This window comes from Neltuma alba, unplaced genomic scaffold, assembly GCF_004799145.2.
Source record: "Neltuma alba isolate B1F8T4 unplaced genomic scaffold, ASM479914v2 tig00006548_pilon, whole genome shotgun sequence".
In the NCBI taxonomy this organism is placed as follows: Eukaryota; Viridiplantae; Streptophyta; class Magnoliopsida; order Fabales; family Fabaceae; genus Neltuma; species Neltuma alba.
Genome location: NW_021634496.1, coordinates 17,112 through 36,766, shown reverse-complemented (window position 1 = coordinate 36,766; position 19,655 = coordinate 17,112). Strand labels below are relative to the sequence as shown.

Below are 19,655 nucleotides of genomic sequence, written 5' to 3'. Positions count from 1 at the left end.
TCCATTGGCTGACTAAATTGGTGAAAAAGTTGTTCTTTTTTGTCTGTGCTCGTCTTCTAACAATAACTTTTTATCTCAGCTGCAAGATTGAGGGTGGCAGCTAATGAGAAGGCAGAAGCAGAGAAAATTTTGCAAATTAAGCGAGCTGAGGGTGAGGCAGAGTCCAAGTATCTCTCTGGAATGGGTATTGCTCGGCAACGTCAAGCAATTGTGGATGGTTTAAGAGACAGTGTGCTTGGATTCTCAGTAAATGTACCAGGAACCACTGCTAAAGATGTGATGGACATGGTGCTTGTGACTCAGTATTTCGATACCATGAAAGAAATTGGTGCTGCCTCCAAATCTTCTGCTGTGTTCATTCCTCATGGACCTGGTGCCGTTCGTGATGTAGCCACTCAAATTCGGGATGGACTTCTTCAGGCTTCTCATCAGTAGCTTCTATATCACCCAGCTCTTTTATCTGGTTTGTACAGCTATGGATGAGACTGTGTTGACTATTCGCGTGGAGGGTATCTATGAACTGTGCTTTCTGATCTTGTTTTGTGGCAACAATCAGTATTACTGTAGATAATAGTTCTGTGGATTGGTGGGCCATGCCCTTTTTAAATACCCTGCTTTGGATACTTAAAACCATCAACTGCCCCTGTAGGTTACCTGTTTTCTTTGGTGTGAATGGTGATTTCAAGGAAATTTCTTTTCTTTTGTTTACCTTTGGAGTTTACTTATGCTCAATCATAGAATAAGAGACTGTCTGTTGTTTTTCGATAATGTTGCTTGGTATTGGGAAATACGTTATAATCAAGCTCTCTAAAACAGAGTAAACAAGAGAAATAGTATGCCAACTCCCATCTTTTGGGCTATCATTGTTGAAAGCATTTTAAGATTGAAGATAAAGGAGCAAATTAATTTTTCCTTAGAACAAGGTGCTCAAATATCCTAGAAATATCTATAAAGGAACACTCAATACCCAGTACTCGGAAATAAAACTTTCAGGATGTATAAGAGTCAAAAAAATTTGTTCACATACTGGGTATTTCTTTGTGATACTTTTAGGGTATTTAAGCATCTTATGCTTTTTTTTTAATACTTTATAGGTATTTGGGAACGTTAAATCCTGTTCGCAAAAAATATTCGTAAAAATATTGTCAACTATCATTGTCTTTATTCGTAAAAATTGTCGACATTCTGCAATATTGATTTAAAATGGATAGCGATAAATAATGAAATCGTTCATCAAGCGTGCTAGATAGTAGCTTTTCTCCTTGAGATTGACTAGGGTGCTAGAGCCAGGGAGAGGCCAACCTTAGGAAGTTTACTTGTGGCCCTAAAATCCATTTCTCCAGCCACGGATATACAAATTCTCTGCCAGAACTGTTGCTGAATAAGAGCACCCGCCTTTCCATAGGTATCAAGTCGAGCCTTCACCAATGTGCAAGGTAGCAATGCGTGCTGAGCACCAATAGTCACACCGGTCTCATTCATTGAGATCCTATGCTTCACCTCTGCTGCTATGGCTGTCTTTGTCAGAGGGTTCACCTCATGATAAAAGGATGCTTTCACAGTGTCAAACCTGTCATGCCTGTATCAAAGCAAACTTGAGAATCTCATGATAGTTTCACAAAGATCCAGCTCAAACCAATCACAGGTGTAGTCTAAGTGGACATTTTGAACTTGTGTGTGCGCAACTATATTTCGTGAAGCTCACATGGTCATAGAAGCAACAAGGAACGCAGTGTTGAAGGTGCAACCAACATTCATTTTCCTGAATTCCTTTGTCGAAATGTCGTATGCAAGTTTGGCCCCCAAAGATAGAATATCTGTTCCTATAAGACCAGAGAAGTTGACCACAGGGTCATATCCTCTTTCAAGGTTTCCTATTAATCCAATGCACCCAGTTATTCCAGTGTAGTTACTCAAGTATTGCAGTTCCACCTGTGATCATCAAAATTCAAAAGGATTAAGATGATATTGATGAAGTTCTTAACAAATAGATAGAAGGACGATCATGATGATTGAGTCATCTTCAAAGATGATATCAATCTGAGAGTCTAAGGTAAACGTGATATACAAACATGAGAAGAAAGCCTTTTAAGCTCAAAGATAACTTGAAAATTCCACGCGCAAAGTGCATAAATAATTTTATTATGTTTTGCAAGTTAGGAAAGATTTTACCAAGTTAGGAAAGATTTTTCCCAGAATCAGGGAGTGTAAAATTGCAGAGGCTTCTAACTCCAGGCACAATTTCGTCCACTGTTGCAGTTGCAACATAAAAGACACCGTGGTCAGCTATTAAATTCCATGGCCATTAATTATTTCCATTTTCGGGTAAAATATTTAGGATCAATACTGTTATTTCAGAGTTAAAAAAAAGCGAAGACACAGGTTTTGAAAATTCAGTTTGTTTCTTGTAAACATATTTTTCTAACAGAAAAGTTTTTTAAGCCACAAGGAAGAGGGGGGAAAAGCTTATATTTCAATTACCTTGACAAGACAGATCTAGATTCCAGTCCATCATTTGGTAGTGAAAGTGAATTGGTGGTTGGTGAGCATAGTCCTTGTGAAGAACAGCTAAGAAAAATGAAATCACAAGCGTGTTAGAATCTTAAAGAGGAAAAACAATGAATGAAAAGAATCTGAAAAGAAAATAAAATCATCCTTAAACCTTTAGCTCTTTTCCCAATATCAAAATATATGCCCGGACACCTGCTCATTTCTCTAAGAACACTGCATAGAAATCAATATTCTCTTCCGGTGATGCGCCGGTTTTTGATTTGATAGGCTCGAGAATTTATTGGAAAACAATGAAAGGCAATGACGAAATTTCCTCTTGCACAAACAGACATTTAATCAGACAGTGTCCAATCTCCAAACGAAATTTCCAGTGAACCAGTTGTAAATACCGTTTATGTGAGTCAAGACGGCATGCGAATAGAGAAAGAGTAAGACTCAAGCTAGGCGGCCTCAGTGCCGATGGTGATATATAGCTAGCTTAGAGTAATCTGCCCAGTAAATTTTGGTTATATACAACTTACTGTTGATAATCATTGTTGCTTTGCTCTTAAGCTCACCCCCAGAATTCTGGTACATATTTGGAAACATTTAATCTCCTTATTTTGTCACTGTTTAACAACCCTCCACAAAGAAAAGTTAACAAAACTAAAATTAAACACCAAGTCTTTCGATCTGAAGACGTGTGATGATATTTGAAGATGCATTGCGAAACTCCGGAGTTTTGCTGCAAATTTTGCATCTTATCCTTCTTCATAACAGCTTCGCCTTCAGGTTCATCCTTTCCTTCAGTCTCCAGATTGATTGCTATGGATTTAGATTTCGTTTCTTCTGGAAGGCTTAGACCCAATTACCCAAATAAATTAAGGGAAATATAGTTTCTGTTACGCTAATTTTCTAGCTAACAGGGGATTAGATTATTGATAGCTGACAAGAAGGGAAGGTACAAATTCGTCCTCTTCCCAAACGGATCGAGGAAACTAAACTCGGCCGTTAGCTCCCCACAACAGCTTCACAAGCAGGTACTGCAAAGGCCCAAATCAATCGTCACTCTCACGTATCCTAGTCACTATGGATAATGAAATTAATTTACAGATTTGGTCAAAAAAAGTTACAGATAGCTTTTTAAAACTCATTTTTAAGGTTGCGCATGATTTGTTATTAATTAAAGTAATTTTATTTAATTTTAAGTGCATGGGTTTAAATTAATTTCAATAAACATGGTACTTATACTACTATTTGAGATAATAGAATATCATTAAAATAATTATGCTGTGCGATTACAGCCAAAAATATCCATCCAATCTAATGATTACAATCTTGAAAGTAGCATACTTATAATAGGCTATAATTTAGGTTGGATACTATAGAAACTACAGTTTCAAGTACGTAGTCTGTCTGTACTGTACAATTGACTACGAAGAATATTGCCGTATTAGTTGGAAGTCGCAGAATACAAAGTGTATTTTTCTGTATATATTCACATTTTTTCCTGAAATTTGTAAGCCAAAAAAAAAATTTAGGAGCTTCTACTTTCTAATTACCTGATCACAATATTGAAGAGGAGAAATTTATTGTTTGTTTATTAAAAAAAAATCAATGGGAGACTCAAAATTCTGGTCTGGTTTATGCATTGAATATTGTAAGCTTGTTAGTAGTCTTAGTAAAGAAGCCATTTCTGAGTTGGATCTGTGAATCGTTGGTTTATGTAACGCAAATTAGTTTGATGACCCAGAAAAAGTACATGAAATTATTGCATGGTTCTAAAATTCAGCAAAAACAGTTTCTCCGCACTTAGCCACTGATCAGTGATATGCAGGATCAATGGATGCCAAATTTCCAGGTTTCTCAAGTAGTTACGAGACTTCTTTCCAGTTCCCTTGTTGTGCACGGAAAACAAAGTTAAGACATCCCAGAGCAGACTCTCTTAAAACATTCCTTCCTGTTAACATACGACCTCAAGTCTTAATTATAAGAGCTAGTTGACTAATTTGAGGAGATTAAAGAAACAAGTTAAGTTAGTTATTTGTAATAAATATGTGTTGTATTTCCTAAAATATCACTACTAATTAAGTTTATTGACTAAAACTACCATTATTAGAAGAACTACCTTAGAAAAAAAATACATAAATATGAGAGATAAAGTGGATTGGAATTTTATAATTAGGATCAAAATAAAAGTCAAACGAGATCCTATATTAAGAACCGGAGGTAGTATAATTCAACGAGAGGTATGCATGAATGAAGGGTCATTTGCTTTCTGATGCAATTCAACACTGGATTTCTAGCTTTTTTAAGTCTAGCATAAGCATAACCAATAGAGAAATGTGCAAAGCCTTGGTTCTGTATATTTAATTAACCCTAAAGTGTGCTTCTATTTGGTCCATCCAAAGGTTACACAATAAAGAATTCAAGATATCATTAAAATATCAGAACCACAGTTCACAAATGAAAGCAAAATATCAGAACCGCAAGCACATTGAACTTAAACAACATATCCAGAGGTATATACTTTCCCAAACACGATGACAGGAAATTCTCCTCGCCATCAAAGAGCCGATACCCCATCTCTTATTTCAAGTTTTGAATGGTGGTCATCAGGAAATGTAGTTCATTACAGCAAAAAGAACATGATGACAACTAGCTACTTTCCTCTCAGAGTTTCATCACCCACTTTATTGTCCATGCAATGTTATTACTGGGGACAACTTTTTAAAGGCCAAATGGTTGCATTGTTGTCTCACCCCTACTCCCACCATCCATCCCCAATATTTAAAATCTGATGTCTGAAAAATTGTCCCAAAAAAAGCAAATGAAAAAATAGACCTACGGTAATGTGAATCAATCTACATCAGCCGATCAGACAGACTTGGCAGTCTCCTGAAAAAGTTTAAGGAAGCAGAAGGCATGGGGTCCCTGAACATGGGATGTCGCAGGTAGTAAAATCCTAAAGCCACAGCCACCATTTTTGGTGGAACCACATACATTGTCACTGTAATTGTCAGACACATTGCAATGAATATCTTCGTGGCCCTTGGATCCCTCCAACTCACCAAGGCTTGCAGCCTCTCCCCTTGTGCTGCAAAATCACCCAACACAGTTTGGACCCGAGCAGCCAACATGCGTAACCTGTCGTATCTCACCTGAACTATATCAGGTGGCCTTGAACTGGGCATTGTGTCAAATTCCTCATCTAACTCATCCGGGTCAACTGTTTCGGCTTGTGACAATCGGGTATCCATCCCAGCCGGTATCCTGGGTCTGAACCGGTAATACCATATGCCAATCAAAACCACGTATAAGAAGCCAGTAGGGACAATCAAATCTGGATACCAAACAAGTACCAGGTATAGAATATGGACCAGAACAGTCGTCACCGGCTTCCTCCACCTTCTGATGTCGTCCAACCATTTTGCCAACCCGATGGCCCAAGCCAGAACCGCCACGATCCGACACCAATTGGCCTTGCTCTTCCTTATGCTCCAAGTGTGCGAGTCCGCATCCAACATGTACCGAACCACCTCGTGCCCCAGCGGTGGCTCCGCCTTCGAGAGCCACTGCGCCACCATCTTTGTGGCGGCTCCCCGTAGTGCCTCCTGTTGAGCCAAGCCGAGGGGACGAAGATAATGCATTCTAGGAAACAATGGCTGCCCGTAAAGTGCACATGTATCAGGCAGCAATGAAGGACAGGCAAAACGAACTGCTAGCTCAATCTCACCGATTTTCTTCAACCCACATCGGGATAACACCAACAGAGGATATGAACTTGTGTACACCTTATTACTCTCCAGAGTAGATACTCGTATTCGAACCTTCCCAATGCGATTGTCAGGTTTATCTTCTGATGCGTCAACAAACATTCGCCAATTGTCAAAGACGCCGATGGTCAAAACTGTACATGGGTCGTACACTTGCCACGTGTACTGCTCGTTCCAACGTGGATCAAAGCTGTCTGTGATGGTTCGAGTGCGAACCCATTTCTTCCCGTATTTAGCCACACAGTAAGCATCGGTGGACCCCTTTCCTCCTGGTCTGGGTTTCATGGGAATGAGACTGCGCGCCCCTAAGATTCCGAGTTCAAGAATTCCAATGGGCGGCTTCCACAGCTGTTTCGCCGTCGCCCGGAAGTCACTGCATACGTGTGCCGCTTCGTCCAGCACGTGATAGCCTCCTTCCAAGCATAGTCTCAGGTGGACTCGGCCCCTGTAGGGGCCACACCCGTTAAGACCATCAAGGGAGAACCATTTCGAAGCCACGTGGCGCTCGTCGATTCGTTGCTCAATGGAAGTCAGTGGGATTACGATGTGTCCCAGGATCGCGGCCTCCCTGGTCGTACGGTCTTCTACTAGCAGGATCATGGGATCTTCTTCGAGAGGCTCGCCGGCCACAAAGAGCAGGTCTTCGTTCCAATGGATTGATAGGCTGTGGTTGTTCATGCACCCTCGCCTTGTTCGTTGGCTTTGGAATCCTAACTGTACTTTTATTCGAATCTCCGGCGCCGTTAATGGGGGTAGATTCGGAGGGATGTTGAGGTCTTGAGCTTCAATGATGTTCACACGCAAGTACCAAAGCTTAGGCGACTGGTATACTTTAGAGCGTGTGTATGCCACGTCTGGTACGTCGGAGCTCCATGCCTCCGGGAATGCTTCATCTGCTTGTGTACCAATCCAGACGGCAAGTTGAATATCACCTGAAACTCTGCCTGAATTTTGTTCTACGGCACCACCTTCAAGGCGGTACCATTGCGGAGCCAATGGACTATCAGGAGGGTCTCGTACAGGTACGTCGGAGAGATCAAAGCAAACACCGCCCAAAAATTGCTCAGTTGGATAATCCCAAACCGAGATCTCCAATGTCGTGCTCGCTGTGTCAGCCTTGTGTCCGAGAGCGAAAACCTGGTTCCACTCCGGCGAGTCATTGGGCTCATTTGGACGGTATTGCGCAGGTTTTGATGTGAGCAAGGGACCCGATGACCCTCGAATCTTCACATATGGACTCTCATTCGGGGCCAACCCACGAGCCTTGACGATTTTGACAAACAGGTATTGCATCGGCTCCACCAGCTCATAGGGGTGAACTCTCTCAGAATCGACGCCGGTGGGCTTTTTAGAGATCACTTTTGGCGAGTAATCTCCATTGGGCCTTTTCAAAATCCTAACTCTCTCCCCTCCCGGTATTCTTCCTGACTGCATTCTTCGGACCTCTGGAGGGGGTATTCCCGATACAGGTGGTGGTTGTCCTGCCATTTCCGGCATAGGTTGATACTGCGGTACATGGACCACCGGCGGTGGCGATTCTTCAATAACCACAACATGCGGTGAATGAGGGACTCCAGGTACGCAATGCTCCGGCGGGCCTTGGACCTCAAACGCTCCTCCTTCCTCAACTACTACGCCCGGACCCTCATGCTCTGGAGCTTGCTGCTGTGGCTCCTGCTCTGGCTGCGGAGGCGGTCCTTCTTCCTCCATCATCTCATCATAGTAATAAATCTTAAGGCCTATTTCGCCCCTAACCCAATTAAACACGCTCCTCTTCTCCAGCGTATAGTACACCAAACCTTCATCCCCTCTCTTGGAGAATTGAGTTCCGTACAGCCTCACCCTGCCTAGGAAGTGATTTTTCCGGCCACTTCCATTTCCAAACTTCTTGTCGTTGTTGACCTCAATATTTAGCTCTTCGAACTCCATGTTATGGGGGTCAGATACAATGAACTCAAGAACCTCGTTCCAAACCGGGTTAAGGTCCTTGTACTGGGAACTGGTCCTTTTCCTGTGTCCATCAAAGTCAGCGACGACGTAAGGGCTGGAGCTTCCCTGGCCATCCTTGGGAAGGAGATTGCGCGCATCCACTACTTCAACGATAAGCTTTCTGACAAATCCCGGACCAAGCGGTGGAGGCTGCATCGGCGTCGTCATGTTCTCATGTTGTTAACGGGATCAGATTCTGTTTCCGGTGAGCTTGAAATTGCAGCTAATAACGGTGGCCGTTGATAGAGGCAGGAGAGAGAGAGAGAGAGAGAGAGAGCAGGAAGAGTGAGAAGAAATGAAGAATGTTGGTTGCTTTATTATTTTATTTTTGTTATTTTAGTTTAATTTTCCCTTGAATTTATGCTCTTTCTTTATCCTTCTTTTTTAGTTTTTTTTTTGTTTTAATACATGGTGGGGGGACTAGAATTGAAGTTTGGTAGACGGTGATAGTGGGCAGATCAGATTCCATGCTCTCTCGCGAAGGTTTTGCTTTCCACCTTTAGCCTTCCTTCCCTCCCTCTGCTCTGGATTCGTTATCCACCTCAGCTTCTCTTCCCATTTCTTTATAATTATGAAGTATTAATTGTTTAATTATGATTTAAAATAATTGATAGTTTATGTTATTCCACTGGTTCCAAACCCATGAGAATAATTGATGCAGTCTCTTCTCTTGCACTGATCTATGAGCACAAAAGTTCTTATCTGTACTTCTTAATCAATTTATTATGCTATAATTCCTCAGCTCATGAACTTATGGCTTGACTAATGAGCTCATCATCTAACGTTCTCCTTTCATTTCAGTTTGAAGAATTTAAATACCTAATACATGAATATTGAAAAAATTAGTTCTGTAACAAATATGAGAAGATATTCCCCACAATGGAAGGATTCAAGGTTCAAAATTTTTGTGAGGAGAAGTATCCATATCTTAGCACCTGATAGTGACTACAAGAGGATTAACTCTAACAAAAAAAAAAGTGTGTTGATTTTCTAAAATATCAATTTTAATCACCGCCTTATTAATCGAAACTTTCTTTAATACAAGCCATCAACATAAATGACTTGAGAAAATTTATAAATTTTCAAGATAAAATGATTCGAAATCTTATATTTATGTTTAAAATAAACTTCTCAACTAACTCATAAATCATATATTTATCATTGTAAAAGTGCTTATCAATTATGCACATACTCTTACACAACTTGAATGCTTGCCAGCAAGGAAACTGTCACTTGCACAACTTTGTAAATATATAGCATAGGCATAATGTTATCTGGATTTTAAGTTTGCTGAGAAGTCATCAATCCCATGATAATTGTCATTGAAAACACAAAAGGAAAGAAAAATTATGAAGAAGCAGCTTTTGAATATCGTCTTAGGACGCTGCAGTAATTGTTAGTTTGAAGGAGAAGACTCTCTTTGTGCACTTAGTTAGAGACCTTACGTAAGCTGAAAGATTTAAGAGAGGGGAAGGCACATGATTCCACGTCGCAACCATGTAGCCATCCTTTTTGTCAAAAGCAGCCAATTTTGAATAAAGTTGGGACGACAAAGCATCGCCTTTATCTCTTCTTGTGCTCTCTCTGATTCTCCCCCTGCCTATCCATTGCTTGTCACCGTCTATATCTCTAACTATAAATAAACCTTCCCTTTTTCCATTTCGAGCAGCCATTGGTTGCCAAATTAATGTGTTCTCAGTAATTTTGTCAACCTTAAGCACTTTGTATTTTGCTCAAGAATTTTGGATTTGGAAGAGATTCTAAAATCCATGTTATGGGAAGGAAAGTTATACATTAATAACTGCATGTTTGAGTTGTGCAAGAAAGATTTTTGTGTTGAGATTGCAAGGGAGATTTTATTTTGTTCTGTTGCTGTGCATTCACATTTATACATTAGTAGGCTTACAACTTTTTGGTTCAGATGCCCAATAAACTTCTCTTTTCTGTACCAGTGCGTGCTGTGTGTGTTTTTGTGCGCTTTTTAATTTGTTGGACTGTTTGTGGAATCTGATCCCGTTAAGATTAAAAGCAAACCTTGATACGATGCCTCTCTGATTCAGCATATTTTTTTGGATGAAGTTGAGGATGAGGTGAGTAAAAGAACACTGTTGCTTAAAGAATCAAATGCAAAGGATGTGTTGAAAAACAAAAGGCAATCCGAGTTATTTTGTAAGGGTTTTGTCAAAGGAATACCAAGTCGGCATAAAGTTAATTGGATGCATAGGACTGAGAATTGAGAGACCAGGAACTTGAAATTTCTGTTTTCACTTTGGTGGAGGCAGGAGAGGATGAAGAGTTGAAGCAATGTGGATTTCTGAATTGATATGAAAAGTAAGAAACTGAGAATCTCTTATGTATTAGCCATCTTATATATGTTCCGTAACAAGACAGTCAAACATATGATGTAGAATGTTGACGTGGAGGCAGGATCTTTTGCCAGAGTTATGACAAAGCAAAAGGTTGCCCATAAACAAATCAAACCATGCTTGAAGGTATCAAAGTTGTGGGGAAAAAATTAGAGGAAGGATAAGGAACAGATATTATTGTTTGCAGAATCATATGAAACTTTATTCTACATAACCATAATATCATGGGAGAAGCATAACCACGAGGTGTGACATATTTAAATTTCTTATTGGTTCAAACACACAACTATAAATAGATAGGAGGGACGTCACATAAGGGAAGAATATACATTCATGAATGCAGGTCGAGTAAATCCGTTTATTCTGCGGTTGAGGATTGAAACTTGCGAGAAACTAACAATCCTAAGGAAAAGGCTACAACTGCAGTGATAACAATTCCCTTGTTTTGTCTTAAAACTTTCACTGCATTTTCTAATATAGTAGGTTCTTTTCCCCATTTCCTTACCAGATCTTCGGGAAAACCCCCCACGTGATTGATTTCATTTCTTCTTTCCCCCTTCATATGGCGGTCCTGTTCTCTGTTGTGATCTCTTCGTTGATTATCAGAACTGGGTTGCTCGCGTTTATGATTTTCTTCTTGTCTCCTAACACTGCCATTTGCAGGCTTAGCTGGTTCAGTTTCTGTGTTCCTTTGTGCAGCTCTCTTGGTGATAGTCACATAAAGGATCTCATTATCAAATTTCCCAGCTATCTTATCAGTATCTGAATCATTTGGCACTGGAAAAACCAGCTCAAACCGAACACGTTTCACTTCGTTCACTTGCCTTTCTCCTCTTACTGTGATATAGCCAGAGCCCTCCACCTGAAGCTTCACCTCTTCCTTCTTGAATCCTGAGAAAACCATCCAGAGATTGAAGAAGCAAGCCAAGAAGAAAAGTAACCTTCCAACATGTAAATTCCAGTCTTGCAGATTAATTAAAATAGAGGGTGTTTGAATATGGAATAATACCAGGAAGATCGACCAGAAGATAATGGCCGGTGGAATCCTGTGTCCATCCAGAATTAGGAACTATCTGTTCCACAAGAGGGGGGCGTGAGCTTATTCTGACTCCAACCCGTCTTCCATCTGTAACACTAGCCATTGATGTGGATGAAATTGATCGCTGATATGATTCTCTAGAGAGAAAGTATTAAGTGTGAAAATTCACAATGAAACTTTGTCCTTGATCATGAGCTATATAAATTGCATTGCATGCGGTGATCTGCATATTTCCTGTGAAGATGGCGAATGAGTTTGTTGGATGGCTTGTTAGCATTATTATTCCAAACTTATGATGAAAGAGCGCATAAGAACTTGAGGAGGTGACCAACGTACGTATGAAGTTCTGTAGCAACGTCCAGAAGTGGACTATTCTTTGCTTCGTTTGCTTATTCCCAGGCCACCTCTTTCGGTGGCGGCGGTTGTCCAGCAGATCAAGATATTGCATGCCAACATGTTGCGCTAGCTCCTATCCTTAAAATAATTAGTTTGAAGGTATTAAAAAAATTAGTTAGAAAAATTTGGTTAAAAGCGTCAGTTTAAAAACTTAATTGGCTAAATAAAAAGACTTAAATTTTAACGACTATAACTATAATCAGTTAGTGCAATTTTTCTTCTGTTATATGCAACATATCGTCAATGATGTGCCACAATCATTACTATGAAAGTTATTTACACATAATGGAAGACATGTTGCACACAACAAAATAAATATTGCACTCACAAATCATAGTTATACGCATTCAAATTTAGGTCCTTTTAACTAATTAAATTTTTGAACAATGATTTTTTACCAAATTAGTTAGGTTAATTATTTGTAATAAATATGGTTTAACTTGCCTAAACTACCATATTTGATCATGTGTATTAGATATATTCTTTGGTGACAACACGTTACAGTCCATAGGAATGTTTGGAAAAAAAAACTATAAATTTAAAAAATAAAATAAATTAAGATCTTATATTAAGAACTAAATTCAATCTTGAACTGGTTTTTATAAAAAAGACAGCAGCCCCTAAACCTTTTTTTCTTCTTTTGGGCCTGAGATTAGAAGAGAATGGCGTGGATGAGAGGAAGATTAGTCAATAAATAATGATTGTGTGAATCAAAGAATCTTGCGCTGTGTAAACTCAATATTTTTTTTCATTAAATTCTCCACTTAATACATAAAAAATGTATGATTTTACAGTGACACGTTAATAAATACATAGTAATTTTGCTACATAAGGAGAATCTGTACTTTGAACATTATTCATAGCCCATTTTGTGTAACCTCACCCCAAGGGCACTTCTTGACCACGTATATACCACTTCGAAGTCTTCTACGTATGTCATTAGCCATCTAAATATAGCATTTATCTTTCTTCTACCACTTGAGTTAGCTGTAAGTGATTTCCTATATAATTTCTTTAATTTTTTTGACATATATCATAATTTAATAAAAAATACTTTAAGACATTATTTAAGCTTAATCTATCATTAATATTTTCAATCATCAAACTTGCTATGATAAGAAAATCCCTTGACGCTGCCCCGTAATGCCCTTGTTGCAGGCTTCCAGGTGATATCACCCCGCCCGGCCCATCTGGCCCAAACCAACAAATATGTCCAGCAACCAGCATGTAACGCAAAACATTAAACTTCTGCGTTGATGAGCCCAAAAAAATGTAAAAACAAAGAGAAGATTACTGCCCAAATATTGAAAGTGTGTGTTGGAAAAATCCTATAATACTACTATTGACTTGTAGTTGCCTTTTTTTTTATTTTAAATTAAAAAATTGTTGAAAATGAAGGTGGGTCTGAAAGTTTGCTTCGAACACTTAATTTTGACGTGTTTGTGTAGGTTAAGACTTTAATTTTGGTTATAAAAAAATACTCCTCCGGTCCTAATTATAAGACCCAATTGACTTATTTGAGGAGATTAAGGAAGTAAGTTAAGTTGGTTATTTATAATAAATAAGTGTTGTCATTCCTAAAATATCCTTGCTAATTAAGTATATTGGCTAAAACTATCATTATTAGAAGGATTATCTTGGAAAAAATGCATAAATATAAGAGACAAAATGGATTGGGTCTTATAATTATGACCAAATAAAAAGTCAAATTGGGTCTTATAATAAGGACCGGAGGAGTATTAGTTTAGGTAGCTTAAGAGTATTCTGGTGGTGGTCTGTGTTTAAAACAAATAGTTTGAAATTGACTAAAATATCATTGATATTTTTTATCGGAGACTAACGTACAATTCAGATCATACGGATAAATTATTGGGCTATTTTAAAATAATTTTTAGGCCTCAAACTTATAATTTAATGATACTTAAGTTCTCCACACAAATTTTCTGAACAAACGAATTACAATTATCGATTCAGAGTATTAGATTCTTGATTCCAAATCAAGTATTTAAGTTTTAAATAATTGTTAGTTTGTAACATTTTGTAACTGTATGAATTAATATGTGTAAATTATTTTTGCAAAAATTTTATCGAGGGTTACTTATCATCAATTTCGTATTTTAGGACCCAACTATATTTCTTCCCATAAATATTTTAATTGAAATAACAATCTAACTCGTTCAATCTAATGTTAGCAGCTAGTTGCTTGTATATTATGAAAATTATTTTAAACTTTATATGTTTAGTACTACCTTCGGTCCTAAATTATAAGACCACGTCCATAGTCTACAAACAAGATCGTATAATTAAGACCAGAGGTAGTATAATATAAACACCAATATAAAATATAAACACCAACATAAAAGAATGAATGTAAATAGAATATTTTAATATTACAAATTTTTCATATTAAGTACTCCTCCGGTCCTTAATATAGGATCTATTTAACTAATTTGATTAGATTAAGTAAGTTAGGTAAGTTAGTTAATTATAAAAATTGTGACATGTTTTTTCTAAAATACCATAATCTTTCTTAATACCCCTCTCTATCTTCTACTTGATTATAGTTGATAGAGTATCCATAGGGATAATTTAGAGAAAATTGATAAATATGAGAAATGAGTATTATATTTAGGACCAAGACCAACTTAGCAATTGGGTCCTATATTAAGGACCGGAGGAGTACTATCTTTGATCCTTAATATAGGACCTCGTTTGACTTTTATTTTGATTCTAAATATAAGACCCCAATCCACTTTGTCTTCTATATTTATGTATTTGTTTCCAAGATAGTCCTTCTAACAATGGTAGTACTAACCAATACACTTAATTATCAAGGATATTTTAGAAAAGACAACACTTATTTATAACAAATAACTAACTTAACTTCTTTCTTTAATCTCCTCAAATTAGTCAATTAGCTCTTATAATTAGGACCGAAGGTAGTATATTCTAGCTTCAAACATATAAAAAAAAAAAAAAAAAAAAAAAAAGACCCTCGTAAGTCCTAACATCGTTTATGCGTTGTATCATTAAAAAAAAAAAACATAGTCTATACTTTCATAATGTTCCAGCCTAAGATATTATTCTCTGATCAGAAAAAAAACTTCAAATATTATTTTGCTGTTGGCTTTTTGATTATTTGATGGTTGTTTGGGCTGTTTCATAATAGTACTTACTTTTCTGTGCGCCTGTAAATTAGAGAATTCCAACCTCAAAATTCTGGTCAGAAAAAGAGAGATTCAACTTTAAATATTTTCAACTAAACTACTCTATGGGATTACTTATTTTTCTGTGCACCTTTAAATTTCAGATTTCCAACTCAAAACTCCGACAAAAAAGTGATATTCAAATTGAAATATTTTCGACTTGTTATATTAAACATGGTGTATGAACTTTCACATTAATTTCACAACATAATTAAGAATAGAAAATACAGGCGTCAATTTACATTCATAAGCTTTTGGTCAAAAAAAAGGAATTCGCATTCATGAGCCTGCAATACTTATAATCACCGTCCATATATGTAACTTTTCAATCCTTTGAATTAGCGGTATTTAAATGAAAAAAATGTATCAAAAAAAGTATTTAAGTGAAATAAAAAAAACCAATGAAAGGAAATAAAAAAACAAGGCTGCGGATTATGGATTTGACTCCTTCATCTGATTAAACAAATATGATTGAAAATTATTTTCGCAGCATAGCTCATTCACACACACATACACACACTAATTATTTTTTTAACCTCAATATATATGCTAATTAGTTACTAATTATGCTTTTGGTGTTGTTATGCATTGACTTTCCATTAATTTAATCTTAACGCGACCAATATTAAAATTTTCAGGGAGTAAATCACACAATTTTTCATTGAAATTATGAAGATATTTGTTTATCTCAAAATAAATAATTTTTCTTAAATTTTATGAACATCATATAAACCTCTAATTATTTGGTTAAAAGTTCTGCATATGGGCGGCAAACTGATTATAACTATTATGAGATGAAAATGATAATTTTTAAGGAGGAATCTTGATTATAAACAAAGAAGCGCTATAGTTGAAATTAGGATTAGAATGGCTGACTCGGTTCAAAATATAATTATAAACCCGAGAATCTAGGAATATTGTTAATTGAAAATTATTTAAATATTAATCAAGTCCCTCAATCCAGCGAGATATATACATATATATATTTATGGTTACATATATTGTTATTATATTTTATAACACATCAAACTTCAAAGGTAAGCTAGCTAGCCACAACGTAATATTTGTTGACTTAGTGGTATTACGAGTACATATGATCGTTGACCCAATGCATTTCGGATCCTACCTCAACGCTACAAATAAACAATATTCTCTCAGTCTTTTTCTTCTTCTTCTTTTTTAAATAATTATATAGTGGTTATTTTTTTAGTTATGCCAATAAATTTTGAATTGAATTATCGGTTTTAGTGGACGCTTAAACTTGAATTAACTAGTGCAATTTGTGTGTATATAATCAAGTTGACGAAGGTCTGTTGAGTTGTAATAATTATGAGAACTAAACTAAACTAAACCGATAACGTGATCAAGTGGCTTAATTTGTGGGTCTTCTATATGAGCAAAAAAGGAATTTAAAAAGCTGGCGGAAAAAAAAGAAATAATGGGAAAATAATGGGAAATAAAAAGGGGGGTGGAATTCCAGCGAGTCTTCAAAATACAACACATAATTGGATCATTCATTCACACTACTGCTCTTTGAAGGGAGTTTGGTTCGTCTTTGATTTCTAATATACTATTTCAATATAGGGTTATAAATACATAAAAAGTTGTCTTAATGCATGTATATAGATTCTTTGGAATTTTTCTTATATTGTTACTCCATCCTGTTACACTTAATTATAAAAGAAATATCCTATAGAAAGTTAACTTATCAGAAAGTTCAAAAACAATGTTTGTTTCCTTTCTTAGATTCATTAAAAACGTAATTAATTTTTAAATAAATGTAATATTTTTTAATGCTAACGACAAAAATCCTTTTGATTGAATTTCATTTCATAATGTTTAAGAGTAAGTTTGTAAATATATAATAAATACGAGGGAAGTACTACACTACCACTCATCATCAAGATCCTACTCAGTAAATTAATTTCCGAGTTGTGATGGAAATTTATTCTTCGAATTAAAGTGACGGAAATTTTATTACTTATTAAAAAAATAATTTCCTCTCTGCTTCTCCCCAAGTCAAGACCCTATTTATATATGTAATATCAAATCTATAGGGGAAAAAATAATACGTTAGCTAATTATATGTCATGAAAAGTATCATGTAATTTAAATTCCATATGAAGTGGCTCTTCTTTGTTATAACTAATGAGCAGTATTCATGGATGTTAATGGAGAAGACAGAATACCATAAAGAACAAGTAAGGCCAATAGGAAAACAATAAAATGCACATATGTACATAGAAGGAGACGAGAAGGGAAATTATTAGAGGTCAACGGAGTTGATCCCTAGGTTGTCTTTTTTTACGTTAATTATTTATTTATTTTCAAACTGTTGCATTTTGTTTATTTATTTTCCTTATTATTTCTTCTTCGCGTGGTGATGCGTACAGTATCGTATTATATTAACGACTTGTCAATATATAAATGTATGTGAGACATGCCTCGTTACATATTCCTAATTAACAACCTTACGGTTACCATATGTAGTTTGTTTATTTTTAATTTTAACGTCTCTGACCAACATTATCTAATCCTTTCAGGTCATTTTCAATTCATCATTCTTAATTCTGATCAGTCTTTTAATTTCATTCATAGCTTTAATATGTTTAATTTGACGAAATTTAATTTATTCGTTGTATTTTGTGAAAAAATTCTGTTATATAACAAAAGAACCCAACTAGTTATTATATATTTGGACGCTAAACATATAAACTATGTATTTTAATCTTTTCTCCGGCTCATTAGATACATATTTACGTTTTTGTAAACCCTTTTAATTAAAAAAAATGGTTTGAAAGATTCAAGTGTTGCTTGGCATAAAATATCTTACATATATATAAATATAAACCCTTAGATAATTAAATGTACGATCGTACAAAAATGACATGTAAGTTGATAAGCTGGTCAAAATAGGATTGGCTTTGTAAATCCCAGTTTTTAAGTATTGTTCAACATGGTTTTGTCAGCATCTTACTTCATATTATTAAACAAATTAACCAAATTTCAACTCTTTTATTTTGTTATAATATCTTGGCACAAAAATCCAAATTGGATCGTGAAATTTTATATGAAGTGATGGAAACCCATATATTTATTAGTGTTGATATTTATGCGAGTGTAGAAATCGTTCTTCAATCGCATCGCCCCTCTTATATATGGTTTAGATCATTCATCCCAAATTAATCCTATCGCTTAAGGGGTGGCAGCAGAGATATAGACATATAAATACACCTACATATATACTAATTTAGAGTCAGAGACGGGACAAATCCGATATATACGCCTAATTTCGGACACTTATCAAACATTTAATTAAAATAACTTTAAGCCTTAAGGTTCAACGTACTATCCCGATATATTTATAATTCGGCGGATAAAAAGATAAATCTTTTTGTTTTTAAATAGATTCATACGTAACAATTAAAACAGCTTGCCCCGCCCATCAGCTTTTATAAGAAAAAATAGTCAAAAGGGCATAATTGCTTTCAAAACAATTGAATATTCCTGTTTTGTACAATTAATCAGGTTCATTATAGTAATTACCAAATAGTATTCAAATCAATACACTGCATCTTTTATAAGCTTTTCAAAACTCCAGGAGACATATCGACATCCAGATTTGAATATGCTAATTTCACACGGAAAAATAAGCCCCTAGCTACCTCCCTAATTATTTGTAAGAGACTTGAAGCCAATATGAGCTGGATCCATCGTTCTCTCTAAATAATATATGCTACATAGCCAAGACACAATGATGTGAACAATAATACTACACATAAACGGCTTTTTCCCATAGATTTTCTTCATTACGATAACTAGCTAGGTTATAATCAAATAGTTCATAAACACAAATCAGTTACATATATGGAAATATGAGAGCTGAGTTTAACTGAGAACTTATCTTTCGTCATTTGTGCGTGTATAAATAATTGAGTGGAATAGTCTGTTAATAAATAATGGAGGAAGCGTGCAAGGCAATCCCAGTAGGTTAAAAAGCTTGACTCAGAGAGAAGACAAAGAACAAAGAAGAGAAGCTCCGGTCACCGGAGGTGGCAAAAAAGTTTGACCCACAAGGGTTTTGGTTAGGAAAGCATGTGACTTTTTGGTAATGTACGAAGCTTCAACGATGGCACTTTAAATTGTGAGTCCGACCATTGCGGCTTCAACCTCTCTCTCTTTCTATGACATCTTGTCTCCGACGTTGAAGTTGAATTCTTCTACTTTTAATATCCATATTCTTTACGTGTTAAATATTATATTATTATTATTTTTGGTAACCCCACAACGTGTTTCTTAATTTCGAGTGATTATCTATTATAAGGATGGCAATCGGATTGGGTGGCTCAGTGTGTTGACATTTTTGGTGGTGTGTGAGTGCCGTGTTGGAGCT

At 36.2% G+C, this 19,655-nt stretch overlaps 4 protein-coding genes across 6 annotated transcripts; 1 reads left to right on the top strand and 3 right to left on the bottom strand.

The window, feature by feature from the left end:
• Window positions 1-9: 9 nt before the first annotated feature.
• Window positions 10-708, top strand: LOC114750617 (hypersensitive-induced reaction 1 protein-like). The gene has a single exon (XM_028939213.1). It carries the CDS (start codon window positions 181-183, stop codon window positions 433-435), a length of 255 nt encoding a protein of 84 aa, XP_028795046.1. The 5' UTR covers window positions 10-180; the 3' UTR covers window positions 436-708.
• A 406-nt stretch (window positions 709-1,114) lies between these two features.
• On the bottom strand, window positions 1,115-2,767 carry LOC114750618 (mitochondrial outer membrane protein porin of 36 kDa-like). The gene is made up of 5 exons (XM_028939214.1): window positions 2,663-2,767; window positions 2,482-2,568; window positions 2,191-2,250; window positions 1,706-1,934; window positions 1,115-1,579 (listed from the first exon to the last, which is right to left on the bottom strand). The coding sequence occupies exons 1-5, from the start codon at window positions 2,709-2,711 to the stop codon at window positions 1,273-1,275; spliced, it is 732 nt and encodes a 243-aa protein (XP_028795047.1). The 5' UTR covers window positions 2,712-2,767; the 3' UTR covers window positions 1,115-1,272.
• A 2,456-nt stretch (window positions 2,768-5,223) lies between these two features.
• On the bottom strand, window positions 5,224-19,440 carry LOC114750612 (protein QUIRKY-like). Of its 3 annotated transcripts, none has more exons than XM_028939207.1 (2): window positions 19,433-19,440; window positions 5,224-8,426 (listed from the first exon to the last, which is right to left on the bottom strand). In XM_028939207.1, the coding sequence occupies exon 2, from the start codon at window positions 8,421-8,423 to the stop codon at window positions 5,355-5,357; it is 3,069 nt and encodes a 1,022-aa protein (XP_028795040.1). In that variant the 5' UTR covers window positions 8,424-8,426; window positions 19,433-19,440; the 3' UTR covers window positions 5,224-5,354. The 3 variants fall into 3 exon arrangements, with proteins under 3 accessions (XP_028795040.1, XP_028795041.1, XP_028795042.1); XM_028939208.1 differs by lacking the exon at window positions 19,433-19,440 and having other exon boundaries at window positions 5,224-5,769; window positions 5,853-8,493; XM_028939209.1 differs by lacking the exon at window positions 19,433-19,440 and having other exon boundaries at window positions 5,224-5,769; window positions 5,871-8,493.
• On the bottom strand, window positions 10,858-11,912 carry LOC114750615 (inactive protein RESTRICTED TEV MOVEMENT 2). Its single transcript, XM_028939210.1, has 2 exons — window positions 11,631-11,912; window positions 10,858-11,512 (listed from the first exon to the last, which is right to left on the bottom strand). The coding sequence occupies exons 1-2, from the start codon at window positions 11,761-11,763 to the stop codon at window positions 10,980-10,982; spliced, it is 666 nt and encodes a 221-aa protein (XP_028795043.1). The 5' UTR covers window positions 11,764-11,912; the 3' UTR covers window positions 10,858-10,979.
• Window positions 19,441-19,655: the final 215 nt, after the last annotated feature.

What these genes read in the sequence shown, in the direction of transcription:
- LOC114750618 (XM_028939214.1), bottom strand. Translation starts at nt 2,711, where the DNA reads ATGAGCAGGTGTCCGGGCATATATTTTGATATTGGGAAAAGAGCTAAA. An exon ending in TACACTCCCTGATTCTGGGA is followed by an intron (nt 1,935 to 2,190) that starts AAAATCTTTCCT and finishes TTTGATGATCAC; the next exon opens with AGGTGGAACTGCAATACTTG. An exon ending in CTTGTTGCTTCTATGACCAT is followed by an intron (nt 1,580 to 1,705) that starts GTGAGCTTCACG and finishes GCTTTGATACAG; the next exon opens with GCATGACAGGTTTGACACTG.
- LOC114750617 (XM_028939213.1), top strand. Translation starts at nt 181, where the DNA reads ATGGGTATTGCTCGGCAACGTCAAGCAATTGTGGATGGTTTAAGAGAC.
- LOC114750612 (XM_028939207.1), bottom strand. Translation starts at nt 8,423, where the DNA reads ATGACGACGCCGATGCAGCCTCCACCGCTTGGTCCGGGATTTGTCAGA.
- LOC114750615 (XM_028939210.1), bottom strand. Translation starts at nt 11,763, where the DNA reads ATGGCTAGTGTTACAGATGGAAGACGGGTTGGAGTCAGAATAAGCTCA. An exon ending in TCTTCTGGTCGATCTTCCTG is followed by an intron (nt 11,513 to 11,630) that starts GTATTATTCCAT and finishes TGGTTTTCTCAG; the next exon opens with GATTCAAGAAGGAAGAGGTG.